A 20,631-nucleotide genomic window follows, 5' to 3' on the forward strand; every position below is an offset into this window, starting at 1 on the left:
TAAACTCAATTATTCTGGAAGTCAAAACATGCAAAGTGAAACAATAGTTAAATGATTAACATACGATAGTAACTTTACTTATAAATAATACTCTTTTATTTAATCATCAAATGTTAATTACATTTATCTATTATACGTTTCTAAAACTATCTAATCTATACTAATATCATCCTTCAGCCCAATGCTCCTAGCATGCTGCAAGTGCTTAACCCTGCTCAATCCCTTCGTAAGCGGATCTGCTGGGTTATCTTCTGATGATATCCTCTTCACCACGAGTTGTCCTTCTTCTACACGATGTCTTATAAAATGATATTTTCTGTCGATATGTCGAGATCTACCATGATCCCTCGGTTCCTTGGTCAAGGCAACCGCTCCTTCATTATTACAGAAAATCTCCATGGGCTCCTTTATGGTAGGTACCACTCCAAGATCACCAATGAAGTTCTTTAACCATATTGCCTCTTTCGATGCTTCGCTCACTGTGATGTACTCTGATTCTCACGTTGAATCAGCTATAGTTTCTTGCTTGGAACTTTTCCAAGTTACTGCTCGTCCGTTCAGGTTAAAGACCCAGCCCGACTGCGAATGGTAGTTGTCCCTGTCGGTCTGAAAGCTGGCATCACTATACCCTCGCACCTTCAAGTCATCACTCCCTCCGAGGACTAAAAACCATTCCTTGGTCCTTCGAAGGTACTTAAGGATATTCTTCACCGCAATCCAATGGGCTCTGCCAGGGTTCCCTTGATATCTACTAACCATGCTCAAAGCAAAGGCTACATCAGGGCGAGTACAAGTAATAGCATACATATATGATTGAGCCAACTGCGGAAGCGTATGGTACTCAGCTCATTTCTGCTATCTCAGCTTCGGTACTCGGACTTTGAGTCTTACTCAACTTGGCATTATATTGTATCGGTAATTCTCCCTTCTTCGAGTTCTCCATACTAAAACGTTTTAGTAGCTTATCTAAGTAAGTGTTCTGACTAAGTCCTATTAGTCTCTTACTTCGTTCTCTCACTATCCTTATTCCCAGAATATAGGAAGCCTCTCCGAGGTCCTTCATAGCGAAGCACTTCCTGAGCCAGGACTTAATCTCCTGCAGCATCGGGACATCGTTTCCTATGAGCAATATGTCATCGACATACAAAACGAGAAAACTAACTATACTCCCACTGGCTTTGACATATACACATGATTCATCTTCACTTCGTACAAATCCAAACTCTTTGACTTTCTCATCGAAGCAAAGATTCCATCTGCGAGACGCTTGCTTAAGTCCATAAATGGACTTCTCAAGCTTACACACTCTATTTCGATGCTTCGGATCAACAAAACCCTCTGACTGAGCCATGTAAACATCCTCAACCAACTTCCCATTAAGGAAAGCGGTTTTGACATCCATTTGCCAAATCTCATAATCATGAAATGTGGCAATCGCTAGCATCACTCTAATAGATTTTATCTTCGCAACTGCTGAGAAGGTTTCATCATAGTCAACTCCGGGAGTTTGAGTAAAACCCTTCCCAACCAATCGTGCTTTATATGTGTGTACGTTTCCATCCACGTCGGTCTTCTTCTTGAAGATCCATTTGCACCCAACGGTCTTACGTCCGGGCACATAATCAACCAAATTCCAAACTTTGTTGTCATACATGGATTGGATCTCGATGTCCATTGCCTCTTTCCACTTCACAGACTCCGGGCCTGCCATGGCTTCCTTATAGCTATTAGGTTCATCTAGATTTATTAGTGTACTATCACTAATATACGTGTCCCCTTCGGTAGTAATATGAAAACCATATAACTGGGGTTGAACTCTAACTCTTTCGGAACGTCTAAGAGGTAAGGACTCGTCAATTGGTTCAACCAGAGTTTCCTCCTCGGGTTGAGTGCCAGCGCTAGAGGTTCCTTCATCTATTGACTCTTGAATCTATTCAAGCTCGATTTGCCTCCCACTATCTCCTTGGCTTATGATTTCTCACTCTGAGAAAACTCCTCTCCTCGCAACAAAGACAACATTGTCCTTCGGTCTATAGAAGAGATATTCAAAGGATTTCTGTGGGTAGCGGATGAAAATACATCGCTCACTATGAGGTTCGAGTTTGTCGTGAGTATCTCGTCTTATGAAAGCCTCACAACCCCAAACCTTGATATGTGCTAATGAGGGAGCTTTCCCTGTCCACATCTTGTGAGGTGTTTTTGAAACCTTCTTAGTAGGGACTTGGTTAAGGATATGGGTGGCAGTCTCTAAGGCATACCCCCAGAATGAGATAGATAGCGAAGTACGACTCATCATAGAGCGAACCATGTTGAATAAGGTTCGATTATGCCTTTCTGCCACACCATTCAATTATGGTGTCCTAGGTGGCGTCAATTGTGAAACTATTCCACACTCGTTTAGATAGTCGTGGAATTCAAGACTTAGCTACTCTCCTCCTCGATCGGATTAAAGCATCTTGATTTTCCATCCCAATTGATTCTCCACTTCATTCTTGAACGCTTTGAACTTTTCAAATGTTTCTGACTTTTGCTTGATTAAATAGATATACCCATATCTACTATAATCATCGGTAAAAGTCACATAGAAGCGGTTTCCATCCTTTGTGGTTGATCTAAACGATCCACATACATCGGTATGTATTAGGTCCAATAAACCCTCACCCCTTTCACATGTACTAGTGAAGGGTGACTTAGTCATCTTTCCATGTAAACAAGATTCGCACGTGTCATCTTCCCTAAGGTCGAATGACTCCAACACTCCATCCTTTTGGAGTTGGTCTATGCGCTTCTTGTTGACATGTCCAAGACGACAATGCCACAAGGATGCTCTATCCATACTATTGGAAGAATCCATGCATAAAATATCATTTCCTAGGTTATCCACAATCATAACAGTTTCATAAATTCCATTACATGCTATTGCTTCAAAATATAAGACACCATTTAGATAAGCACAAATAGAACCATTCTCATTATTAAAAGAAAATCTAAATCCTTGTCTAAACAAACCATGAAATGAAATGATGTTTCTTGCCATTTCTGGCGAATAGCAACAATTGTTCAAATCTAAAGATAAACCATTCCTAAGTACTAGAGAATACACTCCAATCTTGGTCACAAGCGATGATCTTATGTTCCCCATGATTAGATTTATTCTTTCATGCTCCACATCCCTATTTCTTCTTAGTCCCTGCGAAAGACGGCTTGATCTTTCCTTCCTTGATAGCTTGTAGGTACTCTGGGTAGCTTCTCTTCCAATGCCCTATTTTGTGGCAATGGTGGCACTCTACCTCCTTTGGGTTAGAAGTAGGCTTAGCGGGATCAACTTTTGTCCCACTAGAAGAGGAACCATCTCAAGACTTTCCCGTGCGGTGGCTCTTAGACAGAGCCTTCCTCTTCTTGCCTCTTCCTTGCCCAATGGCCAAAACAGGAGCAGCGGGTGGATTGGGAGTAGGTGCAACAGACTTGTCCTTGAGATTGATCTCAGCAACCCTAAGGAGACCTTGGAGCTTACTTAGGGTGACCTCTTCTTTGTTCATGTGGTAGGTCATCCTAAATTGGTTGTAACATGGAGGCAATGAGTGAAGCACCATGTCGATTGCTAAGTCTTCCCTAAAGTCAACATTTAACTTGCGAAGACGATCGACATACCTTTGCATCTTTTGCAGGTGCACGGTTAGAGATTCTCCATGACCCATTTTGGCGGAAATCATGTTAGTGAAAATCTCGTGACGCTCTTGTCTCGCGTTTTGATGGTATCTCTCCAAAACAAGTCTTGGTGCATTTCGTACGGATACATGTCCTCGTAGGACTTTTGGAATTCAGAGTTCATAGTGGCTATCATGATGCAATGAACCTTCATTGCATCACGCTCATGAGTTTTAAAAGCGGTGATTTCAGCCGGAGTAGCGATTTCAAGTTTGATTTTCTCGAGCTTCTCATCGAGGACATACTCCTTGTGCTCGTAGCGAGCGATCGTGCGAATGTATCTTATCCATTCGCTACAGTTCGTTCCATAGAAAGCCACCTTTTGGTAAAGGCTCATCAATGTGAACGAGCTAGCAGCAGCGTTGTTCGCATTCGACATCTACAAATAGAAAGGACAAAGATAGATTAGAATTTTGATCCCTAATTATCACCCAATAAGAAAATTAGGGCTAGGATCCAAAAACAATATTTACATATTCGAAAAGGGATGCCGTAATCTAACATGCAAACAATTTGAAGGTAAGTGGATGACGATTCACTAATTCTCCACCATGAAAACATAACTTTAAGTTCTAAATGTATTGAGAATTCCTAGGTTTGGATGAGATTCATTGAACTTTTCAATGGCATGTTTAAATCTCGATATTCCCCTCTCGTTTGTCACTGGGATACCGAGGATCACAAAGTGGGTGTGAATTACCATGCAAATTCACATGGTGCCTTCATTGTAACGATCACCTATTCGATGTGCCAATAAACCACACACGCTCCATCGAACTATGATAAACAATGAATCACCCTTTGCCACCTTTTCTTAGAACCAATTAGTGTGCCGGTAAGCCACACACGCTCCACTAACTTCTTAGCAAGGGTGCAAAGTGTAATTTCATGGGATTGCATCAATTCACTTTTCCTAAAGTAACTAGGATTAGGAATTTTGAAAAACATGTAGTTACTTTGTATTTTTTATTGTACTTTTAATGAGAAGATGAGGTTGCCCTATCCTACCCGTTCGGCTAACGACCCTCCACCGATCAAGCAAGCGGTGGGTGTGAGTGTAGACCCATTAAGCGCCATTTTATAGGCAACAACCTTATACCCACCTTATAGACCGGCTTTGTGAATGAGGCCTACTAACGGTAAGACTTGCATTTTAATTATACATACACATATATATATATATATATATATATATATATATATATATATATATATATATATAAATCTTGTAATATTATATTAGTATAGGGTTGAATTTTAAACTTGTTAAGTTCTAGGGTTTGAAATTTAAATTGTCCAAATTAAACTTTTAATCACAAAACATAAATTTCAAAACTTGAGGGTAGGTTTTGAAGTTTTCAAAACATAGAGGATCAAACAACAAATAATTTAAATTAACATTTAATCACATAATTATCCATATTTGATTTATTTAATTATTTCTTGCAAAACAATTTACCAATTTAATTAAAATAATTAGTCAATTATCACATAACGAAATTAATATTTAATCAATTGATAAATATCTTCAATTAGGTCAAGGATATACTCAAATATATCAAAAAATCGGATTTATATTGACCTAATATGATTAAGGTAAGTTTCAAAAGGATAAACACCAAGAAATCCCGAAATTAGCTCTTTCTGACGCTCGAACTCGCCAAGTACCACAATGGACTTGCCGAGTTGAGGCCTACTCGCCGAGTCCACTATGAGAATCACTGAGTTCATCAGGCAGGAACACAAAAATTGAATTTTGCAAGCATCAAACAAGTAACCAATGCATCAATTCAATAGAAACCAATCTAGGCTCTCATACCACTGATGGGTTTTGGCCATATGAACATTCCTATGTGCACATACAAATCCTAATGCTTGGATCTAGGTTTCTCTAATTGAACATGCATGAATCCAAGACTTATAATGGTTATTCTAGCATAATAACATTGAGAATTCAGAGTTATAAGTTTACCTTGAATCACTTGTTTGATCTTCTTGTTCTTGGAGCTTTAGAATCACAATTGTCACTCCTTTAATGGCTTACAAACACCAACTAGCAAGAGGATGATTTGAGAGAGTGGGGAATGACTTTGAAATCGGCCAGGGTTTCCTTACTAATATGGGTGCTGATTTCCATGACCCCTAGGGACTATTTATACTTGTAAGGCTCCTAGGGTTTTACCTTTAAACCCTAATTGGATAACTTAAGCCCTAAGCAATCCTAATCCCTTCATGATAACCCTTTGGACAGATTTTAGGATTATCCTAAGCCCTAAAATCATCCACCATATTATCCATAAGGAATCATAGCCTAAAGTATAACTATCACACATTTGATAGTTTAAGCCCTTCTATTTAATTAATCTCTTTAAGTCACCAAATTAATTCCTAATTAATTTATGACTTATATTAATCAAATAATAATATTATACTATATAATATTTCAACTCTCATTGTAAATCATCCTATCAAGTTGCTATGGTGAAGGCAACCCAAAAGGACCATGCTAAATCGGGTCAAATACTTGCTTAATATAGTTGCAACCTTAGACACTATTCCAACAGTCTCCCACTTGGATAAGTCTAGTAACTATAGACACCGATTAGCAATCGTAGCTCTCAAGGACGCTGTCAAACTCTGATCTAATAAATATTTTCTTTTAGATAAGGGATCGTACAGTCCTCTGTATAGATATCATGCTGACATTTATATGGAACCAATTGTCTAGCATTTGGTTTCTCGATCTCAGATTTATTTGACATAGAACTTAATCGAACACATCAATTTAGTTCTGACCGGGCCCAACACATAAGTCAAATAAAATCATCGAGCGGCCGAGATATCGCTTTTACCTTCTTAGGATAAAAGTAACAGATAAACTTCGACTTATATGCATTTACTTATTCATTAACCAACTATACACAACAATGCGTTTTATAGCATCAAGTTACTGATGCGTTTTCGCATTATCAATGTACAACCAATTAACAAATAACAAACCATATATCTAGGTTTTAAGACCATATAATATTATCGTCTTGCGATCACCCTTTTTATCATATTCCATAAGGTGATTCCAGCAAGCGCGGGTTTGTTCCAATGCTCAAAACTAGTTCATAAGCACTCATGAACATTGTAGCAACCTTTTGCTATGTATAATACCATTTAGACAATCTACACACCAATTCATGACAATCTTCATTCACACCTACTTCCAACATACAAACGATTGTGGACAATTCGAATAATTCGATTATTCTTAATAAACTCAATTATTCTGGAAGCCAAAACATGCAAAGTGAAACAATAGTTAAATGATTAACATACGATAGTAACTTTACTTATAAATAATACTCTTTTATTTAATCATCAAATGTTAATTACATTTATCTATTATACGTTTCTAAAACTATCTAATCTATACTAATATCATCCTTCAGCCCAATGCTCCTAGCATGCTGCAAGTGCTTAACCCTGCTCAATCCCTTCGTAAGCGGATCTGCTGGGTTATCTTCTGATGATATCCTCTTCACCACGAGTTGTCCTTCTTCTACACGATGTCTTATAAAATGATATTTTCTGTCGATATGTCGAGATCTACCATGATCCCTCGGTTCCTTGGTCAAGGCAACCGCTCCTTCATTATTACAGAAAATCTCCATGGGCTCCTTTATGGTAGGTACCACTCCAAGATCACCAATGAAGTTCTTTAACCATATTGCCTCTTTCGATGCTTCGCTCACTGTGATGTACTCTGATTCTCACGTTGAATCAGCTATAGTTTCTTGCTTGGAACTTTTCCAAGTTACTGCTCGTCCGTTCAGGTTAAAGACCCAGCCCGACTGCGAATGGTAGTTGTCCCTGTCGGTCTGAAAGCTGGCATCACTATACCCTCGCACCTTCAAGTCATCACTCCCTCCGAGGACTAAAAACCATTCCTTGGTCCTTCGAAGGTACTTAAGGATATTCTTCACCGCAATCCAATGGGCTCTGCCAGGGTTCCCTTGATATCTACTAACCATGCTCAAAGCAAAGGCTACATCAGGGCGAGTACAAGTAATAGCATACATATATGATTGAGCCAACTGCGGAAGCGTATGGTACTCAGCTCATTTCTGCTATCTCAGCTTCGGTACTCGGACTTTGAGTCTTACTCAACTTGGCATTATATTGTATCGGTAATTCTCCCTTCTTCGAGTTCTCCATACTAAAACGTTTTAGTAGCTTATCTAAGTAAGTGTTCTGACTAAGTCCTATTAGTCTCTTACTTCGTTCTCTCACTATCCTTATTCCCAGAATATAGGAAGCCTCTCCGAGGTCCTTCATAGTGAAGCACTTCCCGAGCCATGACTTAATCTCCTGCAGCATCGGGACATCGTTTCCTATGAGCAATATGTCATCGACATACAAAACGAGAAAACTAACTATACTCCCACTGGCTTTGACATATACACATGATTCATCTTCACTTCGTACAAATCCAAACTCTTTGACTTTCTCATCGAAGCAAAGATTCCATCTGCGAGACGCTTGCTTAAGTCCATAAATGGACTTCTCAAGCTTACACACTCTATTTCGATGCTTCGGATCAACAAAACCCTCTGACTGAGCCATGTAAACATCCTCAACCAACTTCCCATTAAGGAAAGCGGTTTTGACATCCATTTGCCAAATCTCATAATCATGAAATGTGGCAATCGCTAGCATCACTCTAATAGATTTTATCTTCGCAACTGCTGAGAAGGTTTCATCATAGTCAACTCCGGGAGTTTGAGTAAAACCCTTCGCAACCAATCGTGCTTTATATGTGTGAACGTTTCCATCCACGTCGGTCTTCTTCTTGAAGATCCATTTGCACCCAACGGTCTTACGTCCGGGCACATAATCAACCAGATTCCAAACTTTGTTGTCATACATGGATTGGATCTCGATGTCCATTACCTCTTTCCACTTCGCAGACTCCGGGCCTGCCATGGCTTCCTTATAGCTATTAGGTTCATCTAGATTTATTAGTGTACTATCACTAATATACGTGTCCCCTTCGGTAGTAATATGAAAACCATATAACTGGGGTTGAACTCTAACTCTTTCGGAACGTCTAAGAGGTAAGGACTCGTCAATTGGTTCAACCAGAGTTTCCTCCTCGGGTTGAGTGCCAGCGCTAGAGGTTCCTTCATCTATTGACTCTTGAATCTCTTCAAGCTCGATTTGCCTCCCACTGTCTCCTTGGCTTATGATTTCTCACTCTCAGAAAACTCCTCTCCTCGCAACAAAGACAACATTGTCCTTCGGTCTATAGAAGAGATATTCAAAGGATTTCTGCGGGTAGCCGATGAAAATACATCGCTCACTATGAGGTTCGAGTTTGTCGTGAGTATCTCGTCTTATGAAAGCCTCACAACCCCAAACCTTGATATGTGCTAATGAGGGAGCTTTCCCTGTCCACATCTTGTGAGGTGTTTTTGAAACCTTCTTAGTAGGGACTTGGTTAAGGATATGGGCGGCAGTTGGTGTGCAATAAGCACACCTGGTGTTCAAAAAAATTATTTTTGATATGGCATAATTTGGAACAATAAACTACAGGTAACATTTTTAATCATTTGAAAGACAAACTGAACGGTAACATTCATAGAGACTTACAACTGAATAAAGAACGATTTAGGTAGAAGAACACCTGTAGTAAGCGGATTTTCTTTCACAATGAAGAAGACGATAAAAATTATTGAATAAATCAATCCTCTTTATAGAGATGAAATTAATATGTTCCTAATTTCAAGGATGATACCTAATATCTCGACATTACCTTTCTCAAATCGATTTGATATGGTTTTGGCGGTGAGAAAGATGAAGACTTCCTGCCTTGATTTTTGAGAGTAAACACATTCTTGAAATTTTCTTGTGATCATTTCTGAACCCTAAAACGATTTTGGAGGCGAAAAAGCGTTTTGATATTAGTTTGTAATTGATCCTAGATTTCATCGTATCTCGTCAAACGATTGAAGCTGTATCAACATTGGCCTTTACCAAATTAAATAAAAATTACATTTTGGTCCTTGTAAAATGTGAAGAAAAGCTCAAACTTTACGTGCATATTGTCTTGCAACATTTTTTTGACAAATTAAATTAAAAATATTAACTATTTTTTCTTTTTGTTTATTCTTTTTGTAAAGATAAATATTATATTCATTATTTAATTAGTCTAAGTATATATAGCTATTATTATATATAAAATATAAATATATAATTTATTTAATATATAATATAATAGTAAGGTTCGATTCGGTTTTTGCGGTTCATGAATATATAAAAACCGCACCGTATCGAAAAATTTCGGTTTTTGCAAAAGTATAAGCATAAAGCCATAATCCCAAATGGCCGACAAAATAATAAGTCCTCAGTCGTAAGTTGTAGGTCATAATCTCATATGCCCTAAAATTACAGGTCATTAGCTGTCAGTGGATATGTTGATTATCTATAGTAATCTGATAGGTGGCGGTGGCAGGTGATGGGTGGGGGTGGTAGTGGCGGTGGCGATGGTAGGTGGTGGTTGCAAGTGGTGGTAGTAATGGTTGGTGTTTGTGGTGGTGGAGGTAGGCGGTGGTGACGACATTGGTAGGTGGTGGTGGTGGTGGTTGGTAGTGGAGACTGTAGTTGTGGTGGCGGCGGTAGTGGTAACGATGGTTGTGGCAGGTGACGGGTAGGGGTGGTAGTGGCAGTGGTGGTGGCGATGGTAGGTAGTGGTTGCAGGTGGTGGTGGTGGTAGTAATGGATGGTGTTTTTGGTGGTGGTGGTGGAGGTAGGTGGTAGCGATGACAGTGGTAGGTGGTGGTGGCGATGGTAGGTGGTGGTGGCAATGGTAGGTGGTGGTTGCAGGTGGTGGTGGTGGTAGTAATGGTTGGTGTTTGTGGTAGTGGTGGTGGAGGTAGGTGGTAGTGATGGTAGTAGTAGGTGGTGGTGGAGGTGGTAGGTGGTGGTGGCGGTGGTAGTGGTTGGTGGTGGAGACTGTAGTTGTGGTGGCGGCGATGGTGGTAATGATGGTGGTGGCGATGGTGGTAACAGTGACAAGTGGTGGCGGTTGGTGGTGGCAGTGACGGCAGGCGATTGTGGTGTTTGTTAATACCCATATATCTATACTCCTCTTTGGCCTTATGTAGTGGTGTTTGTTAATAATCATAAATACAAAAACTATTTGTAAAAATAATAAAATCCTTTTAAACAAATGTATAATAAGCATAAAGGCACAATCCCAAATGACCGATAAATAATAAGTCATTAGCCTTAAGTTGTATTTCATAATCTCATATGCCCTAAAGTCACAGGTCATTAGCTTTCGGTGTATATCTTCATTATCTTTAGCAATCCAATAGTTAGTGGTGGCAGGTGACGGGTGGGGTGGTAGTGGCAGTGGTGGCGGTGATGGTAGGTGGTGGTTGCAAGTGGTGTTGGTGGTAGTAATGGTTGGTGTTTGTGGTAGAGGTAGGTGGTTGCGATGACAGTGGTAGGTGGTGGTGAATGTGGTAAGTGGTGGTGGTTTGTGGTGGAGACTGTAGTTGTGGTGGCGGTGGTGGTGGTGGCGATGGTGGTAGTAGTGGTCGTGACGATGGTGGTAGTGGTGACAGGTGGTGGCGGTGGGTGGTGGCAGTGACGGCAGGTGATTATGGTGTTTGTTAATACCCATGTAGTAGTGGTGGTGACGGTAGTTGTAGTGGTGGTGGTTGTATGTGGTAACGGTTAGTGGTGGTGGTTGTAGGTGGTGGTGGCGGTAGTTATGGCAGTGGTGGTGGTGGAGACGGTAGTTATGGTGATGGCGGTAGGTGGTGGTGGTGGCGATGATGGTGGAGATGGTGGTGGCGGTAGTTATGGCAGCGGTGGTGGTGGCGATGGTAGTTGTGGTGGTGGCAGTAGCGGTAACAGTGGTGGTGGCGATGGTGATAGTGGTGGTGGTGGCGATGGTGGTAGCGGTGACAAGTGGTGGTGGGTGTGGCGGTAGTAGTGGCGGTGGTAGGTGGTGGTGGTGATGGTGGTGGAGTTGGTAGTTGCGGTGGTGGCGGTAGCGGTAACGATGGTGGTGGTGATGGTGGTGGAGTTGGTAGTTGTGGTGGTGGCAGTAGCGGTAACGATGGTAGTTGTGGCGGTAGCGGTAGCTGTCCGCAATTTGAAGATCTCGATGAATATGGACCCACTAGATTCCAATATAAAAATAAAAATTCCATGTCCATGTATTAATTGTGTAAACCACATAAGTCTTCATGTGTCAGAAGTAGATCATCACTTATTTAGATATGGAATCGATCAAAACTATACCAAATGGATTAAGCATGGAGAAAAAGAGGACCAACCAAGAAATGTTTCGTTTAAAGAAAACTACTCAATGAACACAACATACTTTGATGAATCCACGAGCTTCACAATAGGAATTCCAACGGATGCCGAAGATACAGTAGAGATGGTTGAAGCCACAGAAGAAACTTTCATAGGCGACCATGTCAAATTTCAAAAACTAATTGAAGATGCTGAGAAACCACTATACAAAGGGTGTCCTAACTTCACAAAGTTGTCTGCAGTTGTACAACTCCTAAACTTGAAGAGTAAGTATAGAGTTTCAGATAAGTGCTTTACTGAAACATTAGTTTTGATAAAGAAGATGTTACCTGAAGGTAACGAAATGTTGAGTAGTACCTATGAGGCTAAGAAAGCAATGAAAGCAATGGGTTCCGGGTATACGAAGATACATGCATGTATCAATGATTGCATTCTTTACAGGAACGAGTACAAAGACGTGAAAGTATGTCCCACTTGTGGGAAATCAAGATGGAAGGTTGATGAGAAAGAAAAAATTATATATGAAAGTATCCCAGCAAAAGTGTTATGGTATTTTCCCATTATCCCGAGAATGAAACGACTATTTCAATCAAAGACAATAGCACAAAATTTAAAATGGCATGCCAACGATAGAACACATGACGATGTTTTACGTCACCCAGCAGATTCACCTGCGTGGGCTGCCATAGATAAAAGATATCCTGAATTTACTAATGATCCAAGAAATCTACGACTAGGCATTTCGGCTGACGGGGTCGATGTGAATAGAGGAAATAGGAATCATAGTGTATGGCCGATTTTAACTGTCATTTACAACCTTCCACCATGGTTGTGTATGAAAAGAAAGTTTATCATGCTCTCATTATTGATCTCAGGAACACCAGGAAACGATATTGATGTTTTTTTAGCACCTTTGATCGATGATTTGCAGCTCTTATTCGATGTTGGAGTCGAAACATATGATGTGTCTTCAAAGGAGATGTTTACTCTACGTGCAGTTGTGTTATGGACGATAAATGATTACCCTGCTCTTGGTACACTATGTGGTTGTCCTTACAGCGGATACAAAGGTTGTGTAGTTTGTAGGGAACAAACGCATTGTATTAGACTTCCTAAATCAAAGAAGCAGAGTTATGCTGGTCACAGACGATATCTACCATATAAGCATCCTTTCAGAAGACAAAGGAATGCGTTCAATGGAGAACAGGAGTTCACAACTGCTCCAGAACCTTTGAGTGGTGAAGAAATTTTTAACAATGTCAAATATGTTATAAATAAATGGGGAAAGGGAGCTAATAATAAGGAATTAGACATCCAAAAAACTTCGACCGGAAAAGGTGGGAAGATAAAAAGAAAAAAAAGAACATCAAAAGAAATGTGTAATTCAGATGTTAGCAACAAAGAAAACACCTATTGGAAGAAATATAATATATGGTATCGACGTCTTAGGTATTGGCAGCACAATCTTGTCCATCATTGTATAGATTTTATGCATGTCGAAAAGAATGTAGGTGAGAGTCTAGTTGGAACAATGTTCAACATTCCTGGCAAAACAAAAGATGGATTGAAGGCTCGATTGGATTTGATACATTTTAGGTTAAAGCCAGAGTTACAAGCTCATATTGAAGGAAACAAAACCACACTTCCGGCAGCAAGTTACACATTAACAACGGAGGAAAAAACCATGTTTTGTAAAACATTATACAATTTAAGGGTTCCACAAGGGTATTGTTCTAATTTTTCTAGTTTGGTGAGTCTAAAGGATAGGAAGCTTATCGGACTTAAATCACATGACTATCACATGCTCATGCAACAGTTTTTGCCCGTTGCATACGATCTATTATGTCGAAATCCACAAGAGATGCTATTACTAGAATTTGTTTCATTTTTAAATCAATATGTAGCAAAGAAATAAGAGTTAAGGAACTTGATAAGTTGCAAGAAGAATTATGTGTCACATTGTGCCTGCTTGAGAAATACTTTCCTCCATTTTTTGATGTTATGGTTCATTTAACTGTACACCTGATTAGGGAATGTTTTCGATGGATGTATCCATTTGAATGGTGTATGAAGGTTATTAAGGGGCACGTGCGGAATAAAAATAAACCAGAAGGTTGCATTGCAGAAGGGAATATTGCAGAAGAGACGATTGAGTTTTTAAGCGAATTCCAAAAAAATATGAATACTGTTGGTATTCCACCTGAAAAGCATAACAATTTTGGAAATCAGAATGATGATTATAGTATTTGTCTTAGGGATGGCACTCCAGTATCAGCATGTCGATCGGTTCAAGTTTCTCCGGACCTCTTCATCAAAGCACATTTCTATGTAATGCAAAATACAACTGAGGTTGTACCATATATTAAGTAAGTATTGCTTACATGTATGTATTTATTTTAAAATTTTATAATATTGTGTATCTACTATAATATTAATCAATGTATTTACAGTCGACACAAGGCATTTCTGAAAAACAACAACCCTTTTAAACGAAATGCATGGCTAGAGAATGAGCATAGTAAAATGTTTGGTCAATGGTTACGAGAGGAGGTATATTATTTTCATATTGAAGTTATTTTTTTCTTTGTTGTATATGAGTTGAAGCTTATCCTTCTAATATGATTCAGGTTGAAAAAGAGTTACCGATCTCAAAAGAAAGTGTATCAGAGACCGTTAGGTGGATTTCACATGGACCAAACACCAATGTACTGAAATATGATGCGTATAACATCAATGGATATACATTTCGTACAAAATGTCGTGAAGGTAAAGTTAATCAGAACAACAGGGTTAGTGTAGTGGCAACTGACACACATATTTCTAAAGAGGTTGTAACCTATGACCAAAACTCTTATTATGGGGTTTTAAAAGAGATATGGGTACTAGATTATCATTTTTTAAAAATTCCTCTTTTCATGTGTGACTGGGTTGACAATAAAAACGGAGTCAAGAAGGATCCGATTGGGTACACATTGGTTGAACTTGGTAGGTTAGGCCACAAAGATGATCCATTCATATTGGCCTCACAAGCACGACAAGTATTCTACGTTACAGACCAACTGAATAAAAAAATGTCAATTGTCTTCATGACACCTCCCAAAAATTATAGAGATACATATGACGATGTCGATGAGGAATTTAGTACTGTAGTTTTTCCTCACAATGACAATATATTGCCACGTGTAGATCCACTTGACTTGCGTAAAGAATCACGAAATGATTATTTTCGGATTGACTGTCCGGGTATAGTCATACATAAGGTATAAATTTCTCATACATATTCTAATTCTATCATTTGTTTTATTTCAACCGTGAACATCCCATGTTTACATGTTTATATACTTTTTACTGATTCTAATGATTACGTTTGTTTGTATCAGGCACATGAGAATCCTTGATCCTGGTGTTATTTCAAGAGGGAATTATAATCATTCTATTAAATTTAGGTAATTTTAATTATATTTATTGATTTTTTGGTCAACAAAACTTATTTGAGTCATTTTGTCAGGTGAACTAGTAAACAATAAAAAATCAGTTTTTTGGATATTAAAAAAGATAGCTTTACTAGTAAAAATTTTATCTTTTAAATTCTTTTGGTCATTTTCACCATTTAGGTCCATTTTTGGCTAGTTGGTCAAAAAGACCAAAATGGTCAATTTGGTCATTTTATTCGGCTTTATAATATAGAGCTTATGGTTTAGGTATTAACATTTTCACATTATAGGTCAAAATTAAAGTGTTTGGACCGTGTTGGTCATTTTGACAATTTAAGCCTTTTTTTGGGATTTTGTTCAAAATGACCATTTGGGCCAATTTGGTGGTTTCATCCGGTAAAATAGTAAAAAATCAGTTTTTTGGACATTAAAAACATAACTTTACTCCTAAATTTTAGCTTTTGGAACCTTTCGGTCATTTTGACAATTTAAGTCAATTTTTGGCTAGTTGGTCAAAAAGACCAAAATGGTCAATTTGGTCATTTTATTCAGCTTAATCATATAGAGAACTTATACTTTATGTATTCAACATTTTCACATTATAGGTCCAAATTAAGGTGTTTCGATCGTGTTGGTCATTTTGACTACTTAACTCTTTTTTGGGCATTTTGTTCAAAATGACAATTTGTCCAATTTTGATAGGTTTATATGGTAAAACATGAAATATTTAGTATTTAAGATATTTGAAACTTTGGCATTACTAGTATAAAGTTTAGCTTTTGGACCCTTTTGGTTATATTGTCTATTTAGGTCCATTTTTGGCATGTTGGTCAAAATGACCAAAATGGACAATTTGCACATTATATTCCGCTTAGTAAAAACAAAATCATAATTTTAGTTTTTTTAAACATCCTATTTCTAGTAGAAAGTTTCTTTTTCGGACCAGTTTTGTTATTTTAACTATTTAGGTCAATTTTTGGGCTGTTCATCAACATGACCATTGGCCAGCGTTATTTTTCTAAGTATGTTCAGCTGGTAAAATAGAAATAAAAAATAGTAGTTTGCTTATTTGCAACTTAGTATTTCAAGTTTTTTCTAATTTATCATTTTTAATGTTGAATTACTGATTTCCCCTTGTGCCTATGCAGGTCTTCACAACCCCGGTGACCTCCTTCCACATACCCTTCAACCTCTCAAAGTTCATGCATTAAAAGATGTAATTTGCGTTTTGTTGTCTGGTGCTCGATACCCCAAAGTTAGTTGCCTAAATGAGAAAAAAGGTTTCTTCGAAATTTGCTCGAAGTAGTGTATTCTAGTTGGCAGTTGCTATTGGTTCTCCCCTGAAAAAAATGTCAATTGGTTGATGTTTATTAATTAGAATTAGAACTAGAACTCCTTTGTCTCATTTGTGTTTTGACCCAATAGTGACAATAATACCTTTATTGCTAAACTATTTTTTTAACCAAATTAAATGGTGGATTAATGATGGAGAGCTCTAATTATAAGAGTGTACTTTATTTTTCCCTCATTGTAATTGTACTATTCCCAGTTCTTTGTTAGTATTTTAATTTAATATAATTTATTTTGTATTCAAATTCTCTGAATTTATATTATTTTATTTAATCAATGATCAATTAAACCATCATTGTATTTACTTTGACTATTTTTGCAAAATATGTTTAGAGTTCAACTATTAAACATTGAGTATTAGTGACAAAAAATACTTATGGTCACATGTTTTTTTTTTTTTTTTCTGTTATCATAACAAAATATTCACTTTTCGAAACATATAAGAATTAAACAGTAATCATGAAATACTAATAGTCATATGTTTCTTCTTTTTTCACGACGATTGTTTACTTTTAGTCGCACGTAAAAATTAAACCATAACCATACAACACTTGTAGTTCAAGGTTCTTTTTTCATTAAACCTTAAGCATATAATACTTATAGTCCTTGTTTTTTTTTCCTTAAAACATGGTCGTAGAATACTAAAGGTCACATGTTTTTTTTTTTATGATTATTAATATTTTTTACTTATAATCACCTATATATATGAAATGAATAAATGTCCACAAAATAATAATAATAATAATAATATATATATATATATATATATATATATATATGTATGTATATATATATATATATATATATTTCTTTTATCAAGACTATTATTAACTATTAAACACGCATAAGAGATTAAATCATGACTATGTGTTCTAAAAATTGATAATAAAATACTCATAGTCACACGTTTTATATTTAATCATAGTCTTTTTTTTTTTTTGCTTTTACACACCTAATAATTTAATCAATAACTGTTAAATACTTACAATCAATTTTTTTTTTCTTTTATGATGACTATCTTTTACTTTTATACATACACCAAATTGTAAAAAGTAACAATAAATTACTTATAGTTACAAATATTTTCTTTTTTCATGAATATGATATACCTTTTAGCCACACATAACATGTTTAACTGTGACTATAACATACTTATACTTATATATTTTTTCTTTTATCATGATAAATGTTTATCTTTAGACACACATAATAAACTAAACATGACCATAAAACACTTATAGTTACTTGTTTGGTTGCTCCTAATCAGTGTGTAATAAATGCTATCATATGGACACACAAATAATTAATGTAGCCATGTATTATCTTTTAGTTACGTTGCATTCAAATGTCAATATCTGCTCCATGATACAGCCACATAAACATTTGTTTCATGTGACCATATAATAATCTATTGTCTCTAATAAAAACCATCACAAAGTTTTTCCATATATCTAACAAAAATGTGACGGATGGTGACATTTGGCCTCATTGTTCCAGTGTGGCTGATAATTGTCACATTTGTTATGTTTAAACGTGTCTAAAGGTTTCAACTATATTACTAATGGTCATGAAATACAACTTAAAATGTCATTAAAACAATGGCATAATTTTAGCAATAACCTTTAGACACAATTTTAGTCAAAAGTGTGGCTGGGCGGTTTTGGCAAAAGTGTGACCATAGGTCATTTTTGTACTAGTGTCTTTAAGTCACCAAATTAATTCCTAATTAATTTATGACTTATATTAATCAAATAATAATATTATACTATATAATATTTCAACTCTCATTGTAAATCATCCTATCAAGTTGCTATGGTGAAGGCAACCCAAAAGGACCATGCTCAATCGGGTCAAATACTTGCTTAATATAGTTGCAGCCTTAGACACTATTCCAACAGTAATGTCCCAAAAATTACAATAAATTTAAACTTTTGAAAACATTTATATTTATAATAAAAACCATTAAATCCATTAATTGACCAAAACCGTAAATTTTCAAGTATTCATATAACATCTCAAAATCAAAACATACTTTAAACAACATTAATCCATTTATAATTCAAACCAATAGTGGATAACTTCCTAAACGGTCATACTCGACTCAGATATCACTCTTAATCAATGGTTCTCCCCAACTAGGGTCCGAACCCGTACTTGTTTGTGAAGATAAACAATCCTGACACCAATGTGCATATCCAACTATTTCTGTTATCACTCGTATTTCTTGCATCGCTAATAAACCAATCGGTGACCTCCCGCCAAGTACCTCTAAAGTGAAAGCTCGGTAACCAAGGTAATCGTCACCGTCCTATCATCGACAATCTCAACCACAAGAGAATTGACTAGACTTCAAAAAAGAAAATCACGACCCAAATAATCATCAAAGCATAAGATATAAACGAGTTGAAGAACTATTATTTGTAATCACTAAGGCAATTGAGTAACGAACTTCCTAGGATACGTATACCTACACATGAAACTTCCCGAACATAGTCACAATATAACTAGTACATAGCCCATTATATATGCCCAAACATATGTAACAACGATACTATGATGACAACATAAGGCACAAAGAATACATACATACTATGTCTTGATGCCCTGCCTCCACTTCTTGCAAACCACAAATATCGGGACCTAGGTCACTGCTTGCAAACCAAGACATAAATCCACTGTAGTAAGTAGTCCTGGCGAGCATGTCCCTTCAATTCATACTTTTCGAGTTTGAACTGGCAAGGTATGGATACGAGGGTCCTTCCACCCTTACCACATATGACATGGTTATTATGAACTCTAGTTCTTGACACAACAACATAAACCTCTTGATATTTATCAACATAGTTGGGCCTCACACATGCTTCCTCTTTCCCAGCTACATCTCCAAGACATGGTGTGTTTTTCCAAGTTTCCCGAACACAATTATTAGCAGTATGCATATCTGCAATATGCTCCTCAAACATGACAAATAACCTATTAGATAATGTCATCTTATCAGTTATTCGCTTAATGATACCATGAAATTCCTCTAGTAAAATATCCGAGATCTCAGCAGAAATTCAGTCATTCAGTGATATATTGTCGAAGCAAATCCCTGAACTCTCCACTCCAAGTCGTGTAGTTTTCATTCTACTTAATATAAATAGAACTCATCACCATGTAAGTTATCATTACAATACTCTCTATGTACTCACTTGATTTTATCCGCTCCCATCATTCCCAACTGCATACAACATCAATATCGCAATTATCTCAAGTATCTCATTGGTACTCTATATAGTAACATATCTCATTATATGGATCTCGTAGTCACCATCCTCAATTGAATAGGAAGACTTAAGATTACTACAATTTCTTAATACACCAATAATCATAACAATATTACCACCCTCAGCTCCTTGGACCTTCCGTGACTTCTCCCGACCCGAACACGGATCATCTCATTCAGAGAGTAAGAGCTCTACTACTATCTTTCACACCTATGCATGTTCGTTTCGAGATCCATTCTAGACTGTCCAATTTTCTCCTTGACATCAATTTCTATCATATATAATCTCTATACAAGCAATTTATATCATTTCCTAGTGTAATGTTTTCATTTTCATTCCTCTACTCTAATCCACAAGGAAGCTCCTACGGCACCGACGTGTCGCGAAAATAATGCACAGTCATACACAACATGAAGCCAAATAGTCATTCGAATATCGAATTTTGCACCAGAACAGTTGGACTCAAACAAGAGTTGTGCACTAGGTTAAATTAGGCATTCTAAGTCTATTTGGTTCCTATTGCATACAACCTAAAGCATTCACTAAAC

The 20,631-nt window shown here is 37.2% G+C and overlaps 1 protein-coding gene across 1 annotated transcript; it reads left to right on the plus strand.

Annotated features, from left to right (window-relative positions):
* The first annotated feature begins 11,770 nt into the window (after nucleotides 1-11,770).
* Nucleotides 11,771-15,428, plus strand: LOC145039822 (uncharacterized). Its single transcript, XM_078987829.1, has 6 exons — nucleotides 11,771-13,845; nucleotides 13,935-14,046; nucleotides 14,104-14,396; nucleotides 14,481-14,580; nucleotides 14,658-15,290; nucleotides 15,411-15,428. The coding sequence occupies exons 1-6, from the start codon at nucleotides 11,771-11,773 to the stop codon at nucleotides 15,426-15,428; spliced, it is 3,231 nt and encodes a 1,076-aa protein (XP_078843955.1).
* Nucleotides 15,429-20,631: the final 5,203 nt, after the last annotated feature.

Source organism: Lactuca saligna, chromosome 4 (genome assembly GCF_052625555.1).
Source record: "Lactuca saligna cultivar CGN05327 chromosome 4, ASM5262555v1, whole genome shotgun sequence".
NCBI lineage: Eukaryota > Viridiplantae > Streptophyta > Magnoliopsida > Asterales > Asteraceae > Lactuca > Lactuca saligna.